Source organism: Camponotus vicinus, unplaced genomic scaffold (assembly GCF_025532165.1).
Source record: "Camponotus vicinus isolate PSW18456_S1 unplaced genomic scaffold, iyCamVici1.0 SCAF_8, whole genome shotgun sequence".
Taxonomy (NCBI): Eukaryota; Metazoa; Arthropoda; class Insecta; order Hymenoptera; family Formicidae; genus Camponotus; species Camponotus vicinus.
Window position 1 is genome coordinate 8,639,955 of NW_028141980.1, and position 17,779 is coordinate 8,657,733.

Sequence of the window (17,779 nt, forward strand, 5' to 3'; positions counted from 1 at the left end):
TTAAACGCATACCAAACATCTATTGTGCGTGTTTATACGTAGAGATGATGTAATTTAAAAAAATTATGTGTAGCTGTCGCGCCTTTCATAAGATTCATGATAGCTTCTGTGACTTGCTTTCTACCTGCTTGGGAGATGATACCAACAAGTAGATTTACAATAAAGTACCCTTCGTCATTTGTGATATATACAATTGGCAGAAATTTATTAAGATCCTATAAAAAATTACAAGTTCCTCGTAGAAAAATAAATATGTTTTATCAAGATTCTAACAGAGATTGCAACAAATTGTGATAATATGTATTAATATTGATTTCTTTAATTTCAATAATTTGTAAATATCTTTCAAAAGAAAAACAACTTATAATTTTAAGCATAGAAAAGATAAAATCTTATTACTTAAGAAACAATATATATGATTGCACTATAGTACCTCTCTCCTTTCAATCAATTAAAAAGATTGTTAGATTAGTTTAAATATTAAAATATTATATTTAAAAAATTATTATAAATCTTATCTGATTTTAATTGATTGAAGGGATATATCATAATGGGAGAAATACGTAATTGTTTTCTTTAATAACTGTCGATAATAAAGATCACACGCTATTTACAATTGGTAATATCGATCCTAATTTATCGATGTAAGGTTACATCGCAAAAACAAATACATTGAGAGATACTTCATTTTATCGTTTTTTTTGCGCATGCGCAGTAGCAGTGTGTATTATTAAATTCTTTATAGCTGAATTAGAATGGGATAAAATAAGATAGACATACATTCAGAAGTTGGAGAGAAAGAAAGAAGAAAAAACAAAACAGGCAAGAATTCACCTACAAAGCACAAATCTCTTATATATGAGAGATGTAATGTAGGACATTGTAGGAGTGATATGCGCAGATTATGAAAGAGGGGACACGTGAGAATCTTGGCGGCTGCTATAAATCGAGAAATCCGAACGATTAGAGGCTGGGTAAGTCTTGCTAATTAAAATAAGTTAATATTAATGCGCACAATTTGAAAAAAAGCCATTGGAAAGATAAACAGACAAAATTTCGTGGAGAGAGATTAGGAATTATTTTTGAAAAATAGGGTTACTGCTCATCTCTTGTATGAACAATATCTTTTGCATTTTGCGATGTCACCGAATATTATGACATTTTTATCAATTTTCTAAGATATTCAGATATTTTTTTAAGAAGTGTTTACGAAGGACGGCATCCTTTTTCTCGTGGAATATGATACTTTTGTTAGGGTGGAAGGAGATACTTGATTCAGTGTTGGAAGATGAAAACAAATCTCGTTGGAATTTTGATGTACGTGAATTGTGTCATTGAATACATGACCTATTTTAACGTATACGTGATAGAGCGTTTGTTTTAAGACTTGTAATAAAATTATCAAAATTGAGAGTACTTAAATTTAAAAAACACTTCTTTATTATACCTTATGTTAATGATACGTATCATATATTTAATGTAAGCTATATATTAAGTATAAGCATTAATATTTTCCATTTTTTTTTTTCGACAAGGATTCTAATGACATATATCCTTCATTGCAACGAAATAATATATACGTAATTGAGACGTAATAGTGTTTGCTTCTACGCCTGCGCGAAATTTGTCCCTTTATCCCCGATACTTTGAGCACGTGTGCGAAAGAAAACATTGTCTGTTGTGTCATACGTGTATTTGGCGAAAAATATCACGCCGATATTTCATTATAATTTTTTAAAATTGAAACAAGTACAAATTCACTTTTGAGTAAGTTTCTTTCGAACGTCTTCCTTTGCTTCAATCTTGCATTTAAATTCTCTTCGTTTATTTAAATCTGTGTACTAGAATGAGTTATCTTTGTATTCTGACGACTCTTGAATAATAAATCTTTCGCTTTTTCTCGCGATACAGACAGAATGGCGTCACAAGAACAGATCCCCTGCAGTCTGCCCGATACTCAAAACGCAGATGCTTTGACACAATCGCAAGAAGTGTTGAGCCAAGAGCCAACATTAGTCGTCTGGGGAAGACTTTGTCCCAAACAAATAACCTTTAGAAGTCTAGGTAGGGATCGTATATCTCTAAAAAATAAAAATAACACATCTAATAATGAAATGTATGTATCAGCATTGAAAGAAATATTATCCCTTATTTTACAGAATTAATTAGAGAATCCTATACCTTAGGACGCTCCATGAGCTGTGACATTATTCTTACCAATAACGAACTCCAGCCAAGATATTTGAATGTGATCAGCAAAGTACATTTTCGCATAGTTAGAGAACGTATTAATAATAGTAACGAGTTTGTGGTATATCTTGAAGATATGAGTCACAATGGAACATTTGTTGACAAAATCAAAGTTGGACGCGGAAATCGTGTCATTATTACAAATAACTCTGAAATAGCTGTAGCTCAGCAAAGATTTTCAAGTAACCACTTTTTGCACTTGAATTTATTATAAAAATTATATAAGAGACATACAGATAACAAAAGTGACAATCTTTCATAATCTTTACAGTTTATGTATTTATGAATACTATGTCTGACAATAATTGCGAATTACCATTGCGATTAAAGCAAAGCTATGCACTTGGACGCAAGTTAGGAGCTGGTGCTTGTGGAGAAGTAAGACAACTATTTACAAAGGATGGTTCTAAACAATTTGCTGTCAAAATTATAAAGATAAATGACCTAAACAATGGTAATATTGGATATAATAGTTCTAGTAATATCAGGAATGAAGTTGAAATATTAAAGAAGTTGAAGCATGTAAGTTATACCTGTGACATATTTATTTTGTATCTTCATAATTTAATATTGATTAATATTGATAAAAAAGCAAAAATTTCTGTTTTAGCCTTGTATTATTCAAATGGAAGATATCTATGATACACCAACAACAATGTATATTATTCTTGAACTGATGGAAGGTGGAGAACTATTTGATAAAATAAAAAGTAAAGGTAAATTATCCGAACCATTGGCAAAATTGATATTCTATCAAGTTGTACTCGCTGTTCATTATCTTCATAAGCAAGGCATCACACATAGAGACTTGAAGGTATTGTTAAAACATTATTTCTTTAATATTTTATCGATATGTATTAATTACATTGTATAATGAATTTGTATAAATTTACATAGCCAGAGAATATATTACTGAAAAACAATTCCGACACTCCTTTAGTCAAAGTATCAGACTTTGGTATGTCAAAGTTAGTAGATGCCAAGACTATGATGAAAACATTTTGTGGAACTCCTATGTATGTTGCTCCTGAAATCCTAGCAAACCTAGGATGTGTCTCTTATACAAACCAAGTGTGTATTTACATTTTTCTAATGAATAATTGTGGCAAATTATGAAAGTGTTGTCTTCATTGTATTGAAATTCTTTTAGGTTGATGTTTGGAGTTTAGGTGTGATACTATATGCTTCTTTAAGCGGCATAGTTCCCTTTAATGCTCATAACAATAATATCACTTTAGAGCAACAGATAAGACGTGGAAGGTACGAATTTCCATCATCGCGTTTTGGGCACGTATCGTGTGATGCTATAGAGCTGGTATGTAATAATAACAATTATACTCACATTAATTGCAACCAATTATTACAATTTCGCGCGATTTTAGATCAAAAGTATGATGACAGTGGATCCAAAAAAACGTATAACAGTGACAAGAGTTTTATTACATCCCTGGTTAAGAGATCCGCATATGCGAGAAGAAGTAGATAAGCTGATATCAACTGTGGAGACTGATGAGAATGTGCCACCTTTGAACGTCTTAAAAAATCACCATGAGGCTGATCCAAATATCATAATAAAACGTGCACGGTTTCTAGTGTGAGAGAAAATATTTGAAAGTTTATGATAAGAATTATGTTACATTGATTTTTCGCGAGTAAAAAAAAGTGTAAAGGAGAGCAAAAAGCAGCATTTTCCTTTCGACGGGATTTGATGTCTCGTTGATTATGTTATGATAGGCATTGATGTTACCTATTAAAAAAAAAACAGTTTCTGTTCAAACAGTTCTGTTCATCGGTTAGATTATTCATATATAATGATCTCACATAAGATACAAAGTAGATATCTGTGATTAACTTTGATATTAAATATGAAAAAGAGAACAATGAAATAGAGATATAAGACAACGAAATAATTAAATAGTTGAATAAGACATAACGCATATTTTTCGCGATATATTTAAATATTTTTATTTTTTGACATATCTTAAATTGACGAGTACAATATTTGTGATTTAACTTATAACACAGAGTACCTTTATAAAATAGATGTGTAATAACGTTAACTGTGAAGATTATTTTGACCAGTATTATATATATATATAAGTACTGACTTACCTATTAAATAAAATTTTCGTTTAGAAAATTTTAAGAGTAATAAAAAATAAAATGTTTCATACACGCATTTAGTGCCATGGAAAATGTTTAATTTTATAATAAATATATAATTATTATAGATTTATATTACTTTTCATATAGTAACAAAGCACTTTATTATCGCGTTATAAAAATGTGAGCATCTTTATTCAAAATAATAGATAGCATTATACAATAAAGAGAACGAACAAATGTCTCTAATTATTTATTTTTTTTACTCCTTTCTACAGGGATATTGCTCTTCGCCGTGACAGGGATTTGGAAGCGTTGTCTCGAGATCTGGTTTTTCTTTCTTCATAAGTCCTGCTAATAGACGTTTCAGCTGCGCTATCGCTTTTCCCGGATTTAAACCCTATCAGATACGAAAAAATATCGACAAATGCGTAGAACTAATCTATACATTTTATCTTCTTTTCTTTTAGAGAAACTAGAAAATCTTGTACGAGAAAAAAAATAATGAGTAACGATTTACTCACCTTCGGACATGTCTTGGTGCAATTGAAAATCGTCTTGCATCGATAAACCGAATAAAAATCTCGTAGCTTTGCCAGTCTCTCTTTATGTGCCATATCTCGTGAATCTATCACCCATCTATATGCCTAACATGTATATGTGTATTGGTGTGTCATTATAGAAAAATTATCATGAGGGATGTTGCATTTATTTCCACGTTACCTGCAATAGAACCGCAGGTCCCAGATATTTATCACCCAGCCACCAATAAGGGGGACAAGAATATGTGCAACACGCGCACAATATACATTCGTACAAGCCGTCGAGCTTACTCCTATCCCTCGGGCTCTGCAAGATTTGTCGCATACCGAGGAAATTGTCCTCGCCCGGTCGCTTTAAATACGGATCAATTTGCCGAAATTGTTCCAAGAACTGTTCCATGTCCGGCACCAAGTCCCGGATCACGTACGCATGTGGCAGAGGATAGATTACCAACGGTTGCGGAGATTCTTTTACTTTTCTAATGATTCACAGGTAGTTTCAAATGTTATTTATCTTAGAAATAACTTTTTTTAAATTTTGATAAAATCGCTAAAAGTAATTTTTGTGGAAATGTATGTAATATATGTAAAATATTGACATAATCCCCCTTTAAATTTCAGACATCCGCATCTCCAAAATCCCAAGCTTTCGGTTCGTAAATATTTAAATCACCGAAGATATACTAATAAGATTCTCGAGAGAGGAATCACAAATCCAGAAAATCCTTAAAATGTCTATTATATCGAGTGTATATTGGCAAAAATTTTAGAACGATTGTTACGTTATGCAAGCCAAGGTATTGACACCGTCTATGTTCATCGCGCAACATCCGCAGATGCCCTCGCGACAGGATCTCCGATAGGACAATGTCGGATCGTGCTGCGCCTTGATCAATCCCAGCACATCTAGCACCATTGTGCCGCATTTATTCAGATCCACGCTGAACTGCTGCATGTATGGCTTTACATTTGGCGTTTCCGGATTCCATCGGTAGACACGGACAATTTGTAGTCTCGGTGCAAGCTTTGCCGCCTACGAAAGGACGATTTTGAATAATAGACCGCCTCCAAGCTCATGTGCCGATCTCTTTCCGATAAAGATTTTTTAAAAGACTTGAGGAGAGATCCTCTTTATACATTGAGCATTTAAGAATTTTACAATTAATATATATGCCAAGTTACACTAAATAAATCTTAGACATTTTGGCTAGATTGAGGTCATAATTTATCAATGAAATGGAATTAATATTTAATAGATTCGTTCTTTAGAAATATAAAACACATCGTTCTTATTTGAAAAATTCTTTGGGAAAATTTTTATATTTTCCTATAAATTAGGGGAGGATATAGTTTATATTTTCTTGTAAACGTTGAAGCGTAGAACTAACTGTTGGAGGCGTTTTGCATGCTGTGACACCCGCGATGTCGGCTGCTATAGCCGCTTCTACCTCGGACTGTGGAATCTTTTCGGCTGAGGTCGATGACAACCTCGATCCGCGAAATCGATGCGCGAATCCGCAAAACCGGCTTATGAATCCGCCGTGATTCATGATACACCCTTGTCACACGATTGTCTCCACAATATTATCTCGAGGATAATATGTTATTTGCGATATCGCGTCGCGCAATTTTGATCATTACGTCTTGTCGCAGTCGCATATATCGTATATCCTGAAGAAATGCGAATGCTACGCGAACAAAATATCATCGAGCGGACAAACTTCATGGACGGTCGAATTTATGTCATCAGCGTTTCATCGATTTATACTGCATTTTCGAGTTAAAGTTTAAATCGAAATTTATTTATTATATAAACTCTTTCTCAAGAAAAAGCTCAATAATAATGGTTTTTAATAATGAAATATTCCATATTTTTATCGATTTCGATACATTTTTTATAAGATACATTTTTATTAGCTTTGCAAAATAAATTAATTTGTACTGATTGTTATTTATCATGCGTTAAAAAATTCTTGTTATGATTAATTAATTCCTATATTGATTCTCGTTGAAATCGTTGATTCTCAAAGCTATTTTCAAAATTTAATGGAAAAATTTAGATTGTATTCTCGAGGAAAATGTAGTTGTAATACAAACAAGTTTCAACAATCGTGCGATAAGACTGACGTAAGTGACCTCACAACTGTCAAGTAATCTCGAAATAATTTCATCATCGAACATTATATCGAGCTCCCCTACAAAGCAATAACATATTTGTATAAAAATTTAATAACTAAAATAACACATGTGTTAAAGCTACATTTTCCTTATTTCTATCGTGAAGAAACTTATAAGAACTCTCAAATTTTTATTAGTTGATTAAAAAAAGAAAATAACGAGGGACTTCCAAAAATATAAATTTAAATACATTAATAATTTTATAAAATGTTTATAACAAATCTAGTAATAAAACCTAGTTACATATACATGTATTTAATTTTCAACATAATCATCTGAATACTGGATAGAAATTTATCAAGTCTCGGAACAAAGTTCTTGACAGTTCTGATTATATTGAAAAATACATACATATATAAATAAAGAATGTTTATCATTAAATTTCTTAATAAGTATTTTGTAACGTCATAATCACGTTTGCAACTCTACATATTATGGATATCCCTCGTAATACATGCAAGAAAATAATAATCTTCTTATAATTTTGTAACATGTGAAAAAAAAGAGATAACGATTTCGAATAATTTTACTGAGCATGGGTGTTTCTTATATTATTATTATACGTCACAGTATGATAACGCGTGTTATTACGGATCCCCGCGAAGCGGAGCCGCTTCCATTGCGTAAGGCAAGCGATTGGTGATGAATTATCTCATGTTGATCGCCTTTGACGAGAGTAGTCGCGCGAGCGCATTCGCGATCTTCCGACCACCTGTGGCATCCCACGTGCATGGTCAGAAAAATTTCCAACAATATTCCCGGTCAGTGTTTTCATTCTGACAGCGAATTTGAAAAAAAGTAAATCATAAATAATCAATTGCGCTAAACTTAATAAGTAATAGAACTTAAAATATGTTTTTATTTCGAAAAATATGAAATTTAGATATTAATGTGTTACATTTGTTAGTGCTTCACAATCAAAAATAAAAAATTGTATATATAAATATTTATGATTAACTTGTGTTAATTATGTCAAATAAGTAATTTGCATGTGTAAATACTTGTGTGACTATTATTAGTTGAAATGTGTGAATCTTTCATTTTTGCAGATGATGGAGCATACAGTTTTGGTGATTGGCAGCGGTGGCAGGGAGCATGCCATTTGTTGGAAATTGTCTCAGTCACCACATGTAAGTGAATCGATCAATGAAAATTACAAAGATGAATCTTATGTAGAAACTAAAATAATAATCACTCTATTTGGTATAGGTAAGAGAAATCTTAGTTGCTCCTGGGAATGCTGGTATAAAACAAGTGGATAAAGTACAATTAATTGACTTAAATATTAAGGATATTAAGGTACATAATAATATACATATATATATGTACACAATTTTTTTTAGATTCAATTTTTTTATATATTGCGTTCTTCTCATAGGAAATTGCCAAGTGGAGTAAAGATAATAATGTTTATCTTGTTGTGGTTGGACCAGAGGATCCTTTGGCTCAGGGATTAGCAGATGATTTAAAAAATGTAGGAGTGAGATGTTTTGGACCGCAGAAGCAAGCAGCCCAGATTGAAGCTAATAAAAACTGGGCCAAGCAATTTATGGATAGAAATAATATTCCTACTGCTAGATGGCAAAGCTTTACATCTGCAGCAGATGCAAAGAATTTTGTTAAGACGTAAGTAAAGAATTTCTCAAAGAGGAATATTTTGATAAAACAAAATCCTATTTTTCTTTGTTATAGTGCATCTTTTAAGGCACTTGTAGTGAAAGCCTCAGGTTTAGCAGCTGGTAAAGGTGTTGTAGTGGCAAAAGATCAGCAGGAAGCTTGTCATACAATAGATGAGATTTTAAACGATAAGAAATTTGGAATTGCTGGTGAAACTGTTGTTGTCGAGGAACTCTTGGAAGGTGAAGAAGTATCTGTACTTGCTTTTACAGATGGTAAGTAACATTTTATTTAAAATTGCATATGTAAAAATTTGTATTTTTTTTTAATGAAAAATATAAGTCTTTCTTTAAATTCTATTGATAATTAGGTAAAACTGTTGTACCTATGATGCCTGCACAAGATCATAAAAGAATCTTCAATGAAGATGTAGGCCCAAACACAGGTGGAATGGGTGCATATTGCCCGTGTCCACTGCTAAGTGAAACAGAATATGAACAGGTGAAAATAAATATTCTCCAGAGAGCTGTGAATGGACTTAGAAAAGAAAATATTCCATTTGTCGGTTTGTTATTTATTTATCAACAATTACATATACTAGATATTATATGTGTATATAATTTATATACAATATAAATATTATTCAGGTGTATTGTATGCTGGTTTAATGCTGACTGAAGATGGTCCAAAAGTCTTAGAGTTTAACTGCAGATTTGGAGATCCTGAAACAGAAGTTCTGTTACCACTGTTGACATCAGATCTGTTTACGATTATGGAGGTTTAATATTAATTGTTATAAATCATATATGTATATGGCATCTTGTTTTTCTGCATTGTTAATATATCTATAATTATAGGCTTGCTGCGAAGAAACTTTAAGCGCGTCTCTTGTTTCCTGGCGAGAGAATGTATCCGCTGTAGGTGTGATTTTAGCATCTCGTGGCTATCCAGCGTCCTCGTCCAAGGGTCAAATTATAACAGGCATTGACGAAGTAATGCGTAAAGAGAGCTGCTTTGTTTTTCATTGCGGCACAGCCGTTTCATCGGAAGACGAATTAGTAACTAATGGTAATTATAATAGTAAAAGACATTTAAATAAACATTCAAATAATTATAATGTATTATATTTTACAGGTGGAAGAGTCCTCATCACTGTCAATGTAGCGCCTACATTAGCAATGGCAACAGCTAAGGCCACCCAAGCTGCTCACCACATAATGTTTGATGGAAAGCAATTCAGAACGGATATTGCGCATAAAGGAATTGCTAGGTATATAATATTCGATTGATTCTTGTAATCATTCTCGTATCATAAAAAGAGAAAATAATATTTATTTATTTATATTAATATTAATATTTTTAATTAACAAGATTAACAGTCGAATGCTTCAGATCTATTTTGCAGAAGGGAAATTTAACATACAAAATTAGCGGTGTGAATATTGACGCCGGCGATCATCTCGTATCTGTCATCAAACCAGCTACTTGCTCTACGAAACGCGCTGGTGTTCTAGGCACTATAGGAGGATTTGGAGGTCTCTTTGATGTCAAAGCCGCGGGTTACAACGACCCTATTCTAGTTTCCGGCACCGATGGTGTCGGTACTAAATTAAAGGTAAATCTCTCAAATTTGAATAAAATTATTATCAAAATTGATCCGTTATTATATTCATAAATGATCAGAAATCTTTCCTTTATAGATAGCGATCGAATGCGATAAACACGACACGGTAGGCATAGACTTGGTTGCCATGTGCGTGAACGATGTCCTCGCGCACAATGCGGAACCATTGTTTTTCCTGGATTACTTCGCTTGCAGTAAACTCGACGTTGGAGTGGCCGCGAAGGTCGTAAATGGAATAGCCGAAGGTTGCAGGCAAGCGGGATGTTCCTTGGTAACTTTCAATATATAATTTAGACCTCTGTCTAATATTTTTGTGTGAATTTATGTGTACATCTATTCAGAATATTTTCGTGATTATTTCTAAAAATTTATCATATCTTTCAGATTGGTGGAGAAACAGCTGAAATGCCCGACATGTATCGCGAGGGAGAATACGATTTGGCTGGCTTCGCGGTGGGCGCAGTTGAAAAAGGCAATTTGCTGCCGCGAGTAGACGATATTGAGGAAGGTGACGTGGTGATCGGTCTTCCATCCAGTGGCGTGCACAGTAACGGTTTCAGTTTGGTGCGAAAAGTTTTGAAACTCGCCGATAAAAGTTATTCCGATGTCGCACCTTTTTCAAGAAATAATCGAACTATCGGTAGAGACAAATTTTTAAGCTACAAGATTTCTTTTATTAATATTAAGTTTTTATATCATAAGACAGCATGTAATAAGAGGTATACACTGCAGGCGAAGAACTGTTGCAACCAACAAAGATTTACGTAAAAAGTGTCGTTCCCGCTTTAAGAACAAATCTAGTGAAAGGATTCGCGCATATCACTGGCGGCGGTCTTATAGAAAACATACCAAGAATTTTACCAAGTCATTTGGGTGTAACTTTAGATGCAACCAAATGGAATATTTTACCAATTTTTAGTTGGCTAGCAGCGATTGGTGAGTATATTATTAGTTTATTTTTTTCTAATTACAAATGCGTAATATAATTGACATAAATGTTAATTGAAATATGTGCATTTTTTTGAATAGGTGGAATCAATAAACATGAAATGTTAAGAACATTTAATTGTGGAATTGGCGCCGTTTTGATATGTTCCGAAAAAGACAGGACTAAAATTTTAAATAAATTAAAGGACGAAAATCCTGTAATTATTGGAAACGCGAATACATATTGTAGTAAGAAACTTTTTGCTATAAATATAACAAAAGCTCGTTAATTGCCTTAATTTATATATTTGTTAATACAGATAGTCGGGCTAAAATACACGTGGAAAACTTTGAAAAAGTCTTCGAGGTAGAAATGAAACAATATGTTCCTAATTTGATTGCAACATTAAGCAAACCTCTTAAGAGAGTAGCTGTTCTAATATCTGGGAGTGGAACAAATCTTCAATCATTAATTAATGCCACTCAGGACTCGTCTCAGAACATTGGAGCAGAAATTGTTTTAGTGATTTCCAATAAGCCTGGAGTAGAAGGATTAAAACGTGCTGAAAAAGCCGGCATTAAAACAGTGGTAAATTAATATATATATGTCACAGAGAGATAGATAACTTGTCATAAATAAAAAAAAATTGCAATGCTACATTCTTTTATAATTTTTACTGATTTAATTCATAGGTAATTAAACATAGTGATTATCCAAATCGCGAGTCTTTTGATGCAGCCATGAATGTGGAACTTAACACTGCTGGAGTAGAAATAGTATGTCTGGCTGGTTTTATGCGAATTCTCTCGGAGCACTTCGTGAAACATTGGAGAGGAGCTATGTTAAATATTCATCCTAGTCTTCTACCAGCTTTCAAAGGAGCAAACGCGCACAAGGACGTTTTAGCGGCGCGTGTACGCGTGTCGGGTTGTACTGTGCATTTTGTCGAGGTGAGAATGAGGGAATTCGATTTTTATTTAGTTTAATTATAATAGATAAAAAGACAGTTCTAGCTCATTGTTTAATATTTTCTTAATAAATATTTTATAGGTTGATATTGATTCGGGGGCAATTGTCGAACAAGAAGCAGTACCTGTATTTCCGGATGATACTGAAAAAATTCTGCAAGAACGCGTAAAGGCGGCGGAGCATCGAATTTATCCTCGTGCTTTAAAGTATTTGGCAACTGGTCGTATAAAATTAAAAGAAGATGGCACTCTCTGTTGGAATTAATTAAAGAATATATATATTATACATTAAAATTTAAATAATAGAAATTATATTTTCTATATTATTACTTTTTCTTAATCCTATTATTCGATATATATGTACATATATATATACAATTAATTTTACAATATTTATATCACACATTCTAAGTAATTTTTTTACTAAACAAATCACTTATAAAATTAAACAAGTCTTGAGATATACTTAGATTCGAATCTTTGTGACTTGTATCTGCATATTTCTTGATAGTTTTAGGTGGTATTAATAATATTTTCTTAGCAAGTTCATCTAATTTGATATGAAGCATTTGTTTTTGGAGTATGGGCACCAACAAATTGTATTTATCAATTTTATTATTTATCTGCTTTGTTGTAGTTCCAAATTTTTTCAAATTATTCTCCCATATCGATTCATCTTCTGGAGTTAATGGCAGTTCTCCTATATCATTGCGTATTTCTGATAGTCTCTTTTTTAATTCTTCAGTTTCTTCTCTGATTTCCTTTGACAATTGTATCCATTCTGGAGTGAATCCATTATCTATCAATATCTATAATTGCAAATCAGCAAAAGTGAATTAATTGTGTTCAAACTATTAAAATTAATGTTCTATATTTCTATTGTATACCTGATTTAACTTATGAGTTACAAAATCGACATAAGGATTTCTGACACTTGTAGTGTTCAATGGTTTTCCCATTCCAGGTAAATCACTGAATTCACCTTTGTTCATTGCCTCCTGAATTAAGTCCTCTACTAAACGATCCATACCATAGCGAGTTTTAATATCCTTGGCTCTTTGTTTGTCCATTCCAATTAATGTATTGCGTTCTTCAGCTTGCAATTTCTTCAATCTATGTTCCATTACATTATCAACTGCTGTCTGAGCTCTTTGTATTGTGTGTAGTCGTTGTCTTTTGCTTGGTGTGCCAACTCCTACATCAAAGGTTAAATAATGACGATGCTGTGGTGCTGTATGCTTAAAATAAAAGCATATATTGGCATGTATGTATATTTATATAATATATAAGAAAAAAGATAGTTACCTTTATATCAAAATCTTCCACTTCCGATATTTTTTCATCCTTCTGAATGTTTCTAATTTTTCGAATTTCTCTATAGGCACTTTCAATCTATTTTAAACAATTGCATGATAATAAAGAAAAGTAGATATTTTTTAATATATCTTAAGAATTAATATAATATTTACTTCGGAAAATCTAACAGCATTAGCTTCTGGTGTTCCACTATCCGGATGAAATCGTTTTGCCAGATGTACAAACGCCAATCTTAGAGTCTCATCCTCACAATCTTCTGCTACACCAAGTATTTCATATAACTTCTATAAACATAAGTTAGAGAGTATGTTGTATTTTATAAATTCTCAGTACAAATTATGAAATTGTGATATTTAACATTAGACGTGTATATACCTTTGAAGAATGTTTGGAATTGAATTGATACTTGAATCTCTTGAACAAGATTGAGTTAGCGCATGGTTTATACATTAAATAAGTTTCTGGCTTAGAATACAATCGATTCAAGGATAGCATGATTTTTAAAACAAGTTATTTATATATTGTTTACTATTATATATAATTTCTCTATATCACATCACCTCATATAATTGCATAAATTATTTCACCGAAGTACGTACATAAGTACGAACGTCGGTCGTAAAATTATTTTATATCAATTATTTCCTCTCGCATGATTACAAAACAACATATATATATCAGAGAGAAGACTGAGAGATGTCATGACCCGTTTTTAGATGATCCCTGGAAGCGATACTCCCTCTGTGGACACTAAAAACGTGGACATGAACTACAAAACCAATGTCCACGAATGTTCTCAGAGGGTAACACATATGTCCCTCTGATAATATAAATAATATAAATAAAAATATAAATAATTTAATTAATAATAATTTATTATATAACAATATTAGTATGTTCTCTCTTTTCACGCTATTATTTATTTATTTATTTATGTGTCTTCTTTTTCTTTTTCTCAACATCATTTATTTATTTATTTAGTTCGCTCTAAGTCAGTCTTTTAAAATGCAAAACTAAATATTATAAAATTTGACTTCGGAAAAACGCGGTAAAACAATCGAATAAATTCAAATCATTAGCATAACAAAAGGTTCCGTGATATATCAATCGTTTAATAATTAATTTAAAATAAAATACCTCTATAATTTAAAATTCCGCGTGTTTATGTAGTACGTAAAATATTTCGGCAGAGAATTATCAATAATATCATGTTTGGCCTTGGCGACGTATAGCAAGCGCGCTATACATATCACGGCTTTGTCATCATTCGCACGGTGACTCTCGAGTAATAAAGTAGTGATGAGAAACGCTTCGTATATTGTAATTTTTGTACTAAACACGATTATGATTAGTATCGAAACATAATTTGCTATAAATATTAATAATTAAAAATTAATTAACTTTTGATAAACATGAAATTGTATCGCAACGATAAATATTTATCGAATCGTAATCATTCATTACTGCGAATAAAAATTGAAACAGGGAATACATGAAAGGGGACAAGAGAATTAAATATATTATGATCTTTTGATCATCAATGCTTATTATAATATTTCTTTAACAATATTAGAATTAAATATATTTCGACCAATGCTTTAAATTTTCTCAATCCTGGTTAATTAAACAAGAAATATATTTAATTCTAATATTGTTAAAGAAATATTATAATAAGCATCGATGATCAAAAGATCATAATATATTTAATTCTCTTGTCATCTTTCATGTATCCCCTATTTCAATTTTTATTCGCAGTAATGATTGATTACGATTCGATAAATATTTATCGTTGCGATACAGTTTCATGTCGTTTATCAAAAGTTAATTAATTTTTAATTATTAATATTTATAGCAAATTATGTTTCGATACTAATCGTAATCGTATTTAGTAGAAAAATTACAATATACGAAGCGTTTCTCACCACTACCTTACTACTCGAGAGTCACCGCGCGAATGATGACAAAGCCGTAACGTATAGTGTGCTACTGTTTATATTTTATATTGCCAAAGTCGAACACCGTGTTATCGACAATTCGTTGAAATATTTTATATATTATAAAATATACACTAACGCGAAATATATTAAATAACAGAAATACTTTAATTTATTGATTATTAATTAAACAATTTATCACGGAGCATTTCGTTACGTTAATTATTTGCATCTGTAATTCGATTGTTTTACTTCGTGTTTTCTCAGAATCCCTCCCCCCCCCCAAATTATATTTAGATTGTCAAGTAGAGTGATAAAGTAACACGGATGGAATATATTTGTGACTCTAAGTATTAAAATAATTATTATTGTCCGTAAAGATCACAATGATCGAAGTGATTATTTAATATTTTGTATTCCTATCATTTTATCGATTCTCGATTAAATTGTATATTAATATACAATTTAATCGAGAATCGATTTAATGTGATAGGAATCCAACATATTAAATAATCACATCGATGTTTGCAATCTTTACGGACAATAATTATTATTTTAATACTTAGAGTCACAAATATATTCCATCCGTGTTACTTTATCATTTTACTTGACAATCTAAATATAATTTGGGGGGGGATTGTGAAAGAACACGAAGTAAAACAATCGAATTATAGATGCAAATAATTAGTATAACGAAAGACTTCATGATGAATAGTTTAATAAATAATCAATTAATCTTAATCAATAAATTAAAATGCTTCTATAATTTAATATTCCGCGCACGAATATTTTATATTACAGAAAATATTTCGGCAACGAGAGAATTATCAATAACACCGTGTTCGACCTTGATAAACAGTATCGCGCTATTGTTAATATGTTACACGGCTTTATTATCATTCGCACAGTGATCTTGAGTAGTGACGTGAGAGACGTTTCACATATTATCAAATTCTTTCTTTACATAGTCAACCTTGGCGATATAAACAGTACCGCGGTAATGTTTCTGACTTACGATCATTCGCTCAGTGGCTCTTGAGCAGTGAATATCTTGAGTAGTGATGTGAGACGTATCATATATTATCAAATTCTTTCTCTGAACACAATTGCAAGTGCAACGAGGAACTTTTCGTGAATGAATGTAAGTGCAACGAGGAATTCAAATGAGTGCAACGAGGATTGAAGTGCCACGAGAAAAAAGCGAAGAAAGCAAAAAAAAAAGGAGATTTTGGAAATGGATGGACCAATGAAATATGATGTAAGTCATTAATATAAATTATTTATCACATTCATTATTTGTTATATTGTTGCGTCCCCGCGTCCCGTCCCGCTGTATTCGTCTCCCGTTGAATTCTTTCGAAGAAGGTCGTTTCCGCGCGCGATGTCAAGATATTGTTATAAACAACGACTGTCAAAGAATCTGAGCCCAGCTGTCAAGCTGTGCGGACGCGCGTCTATTTGTGATCCATTTTACGATTATTCTGAATTCTTGTATGTTACTCGCGGTTTATTAAAATTCTTGTGCACCTTAAATCGCGTTATTATTTACGAGTGCACGAACGTCAGCGTATGCCGAAAAAAATATTCCATTTTATTTTAAAATATTTATAAAACATTTATAAAATTTTTTATTAATTAATATTTTCAGTTACTTCTTATATTTTATAAAACATTTCATATTAATATATTTATTTAAATATTTCATGTATAAAAAAAATAGAAATTTTTTTATTTATCATATTTCTAAAAGTTTATATCTAAGAAATATAAATTATTTTGTAATTACGAAATTTATAATATTAAAATATAATAATTAGTTTTAAAAATAATTAGTTTTAAAATCAATTATTTTGAACATTGCTTTATATAATAGATTTTCTTTTATCTTTTATATTTTTATTTATTATTTATATTGGCGAATTTAAATTTATGTACTATATTACAAAATAAATTTCAAATTATGTATTATATTATATATAAAATTATATATAATATAACCCTCCCATGGGGTACACCTTGTCGCGGTGGGAGGGCTTAGTACTTGGATGGTGCCTTGAGGTTTATCTTAAATTTTTCTATTTATGATAAATTTTAAGGTGCCTGAATGGGAAGCTAAGTACCCTTTCGCGTCGTCGGTGCCGTCAACGTGCCGCGGACGGCAAGCGCTTCGTTACCGCGTTTTCGCGTTGCAGTATTCTCGCGTTGTCGCGTTTTCGCGGAACTTTTGGACTTTTTCATATAAAATCCCAATTTCATTTATTGTCACGAGTCTCTACTTCCGATGCCAACTAACTGGGATGTTTCGAGTTTGCACACGT

General features: G+C 31.8%; 4 protein-coding genes across 7 annotated transcripts; 2 read left to right on the plus strand and 2 right to left on the minus strand.

Moving 5' to 3' along the window:
* Positions 1–739: 739 nt before the first annotated feature.
* Positions 740–5,050, plus strand: LOC145975321 (serine/threonine-protein kinase Chk2). Of its 3 annotated transcripts, none has more exons than XM_083105696.1 (9): positions 740–974; positions 1,201–1,317; positions 1,912–2,064; positions 2,160–2,432; positions 2,522–2,772; positions 2,861–3,064; positions 3,148–3,321; positions 3,401–3,565; positions 3,633–5,050. In XM_083105696.1, the coding sequence occupies exons 3-9, from the start codon at positions 1,917–1,919 to the stop codon at positions 3,846–3,848; spliced, it is 1,431 nt and encodes a 476-aa protein (XP_082961822.1). In that variant the 5' UTR covers positions 740–974; positions 1,201–1,317; positions 1,912–1,916; the 3' UTR covers positions 3,849–5,050. The 3 variants fall into 3 exon arrangements, with proteins under 3 accessions (XP_082961822.1, XP_082961820.1, XP_082961819.1); XM_083105694.1 differs by lacking the exon at positions 1,201–1,317 and adding an exon at positions 1,536–1,767; XM_083105693.1 differs by lacking the exon at positions 1,201–1,317 and having other exon boundaries at positions 741–974.
* Positions 4,505–6,617, minus strand: LOC145975323 (succinate dehydrogenase [ubiquinone] iron-sulfur subunit). The gene is made up of 5 exons (XM_083105698.1): positions 6,284–6,617; positions 5,678–5,928; positions 5,077–5,374; positions 4,878–5,000; positions 4,505–4,753 (listed from the first exon to the last, which is right to left on the minus strand). The coding sequence occupies exons 1-5, from the start codon at positions 6,443–6,445 to the stop codon at positions 4,616–4,618; spliced, it is 972 nt and encodes a 323-aa protein (XP_082961824.1). The 5' UTR covers positions 6,446–6,617; the 3' UTR covers positions 4,505–4,615.
* Positions 6,198–12,531, plus strand: Gart (trifunctional purine biosynthetic protein adenosine-3 Gart). 2 transcript variants are annotated; one of them, XM_083105691.1, is made up of 17 exons: positions 7,652–7,834; positions 8,123–8,203; positions 8,283–8,372; positions 8,452–8,699; positions 8,766–8,965; positions 9,061–9,255; positions 9,338–9,468; positions 9,548–9,758; positions 9,825–9,960; positions 10,083–10,305; positions 10,391–10,585; positions 10,699–10,954; positions 11,047–11,250; positions 11,344–11,490; positions 11,562–11,830; positions 11,935–12,192; positions 12,293–12,531. In XM_083105691.1, exons 2-17 carry the CDS (start codon positions 8,123–8,125, stop codon positions 12,473–12,475), a joined length of 3,027 nt encoding a protein of 1,008 aa, XP_082961817.1. In that variant the 5' UTR covers positions 7,652–7,834; the 3' UTR covers positions 12,476–12,531. The 2 variants fall into 2 exon arrangements, with proteins under 2 accessions (XP_082961818.1, XP_082961817.1); XM_083105692.1 differs by lacking the exons at positions 10,699–10,954; positions 11,047–11,250; positions 11,344–11,490; ... (1 more) ...; positions 11,935–12,192; positions 12,293–12,531 and adding an exon at positions 6,198–6,674 and having other exon boundaries at positions 7,644–7,834; positions 10,374–10,504.
* On the minus strand, positions 12,466–14,214 carry LOC145975322 (dnaJ homolog subfamily C member 28). Its single transcript, XM_083105697.1, has 5 exons — positions 13,903–14,214; positions 13,680–13,811; positions 13,516–13,602; positions 13,098–13,448; positions 12,466–13,019 (listed from the first exon to the last, which is right to left on the minus strand). Exons 1-5 carry the CDS (start codon positions 14,020–14,022, stop codon positions 12,618–12,620), a joined length of 1,092 nt encoding a protein of 363 aa, XP_082961823.1. The 5' UTR covers positions 14,023–14,214; the 3' UTR covers positions 12,466–12,617.
* Positions 14,215–17,779: the final 3,565 nt, after the last annotated feature.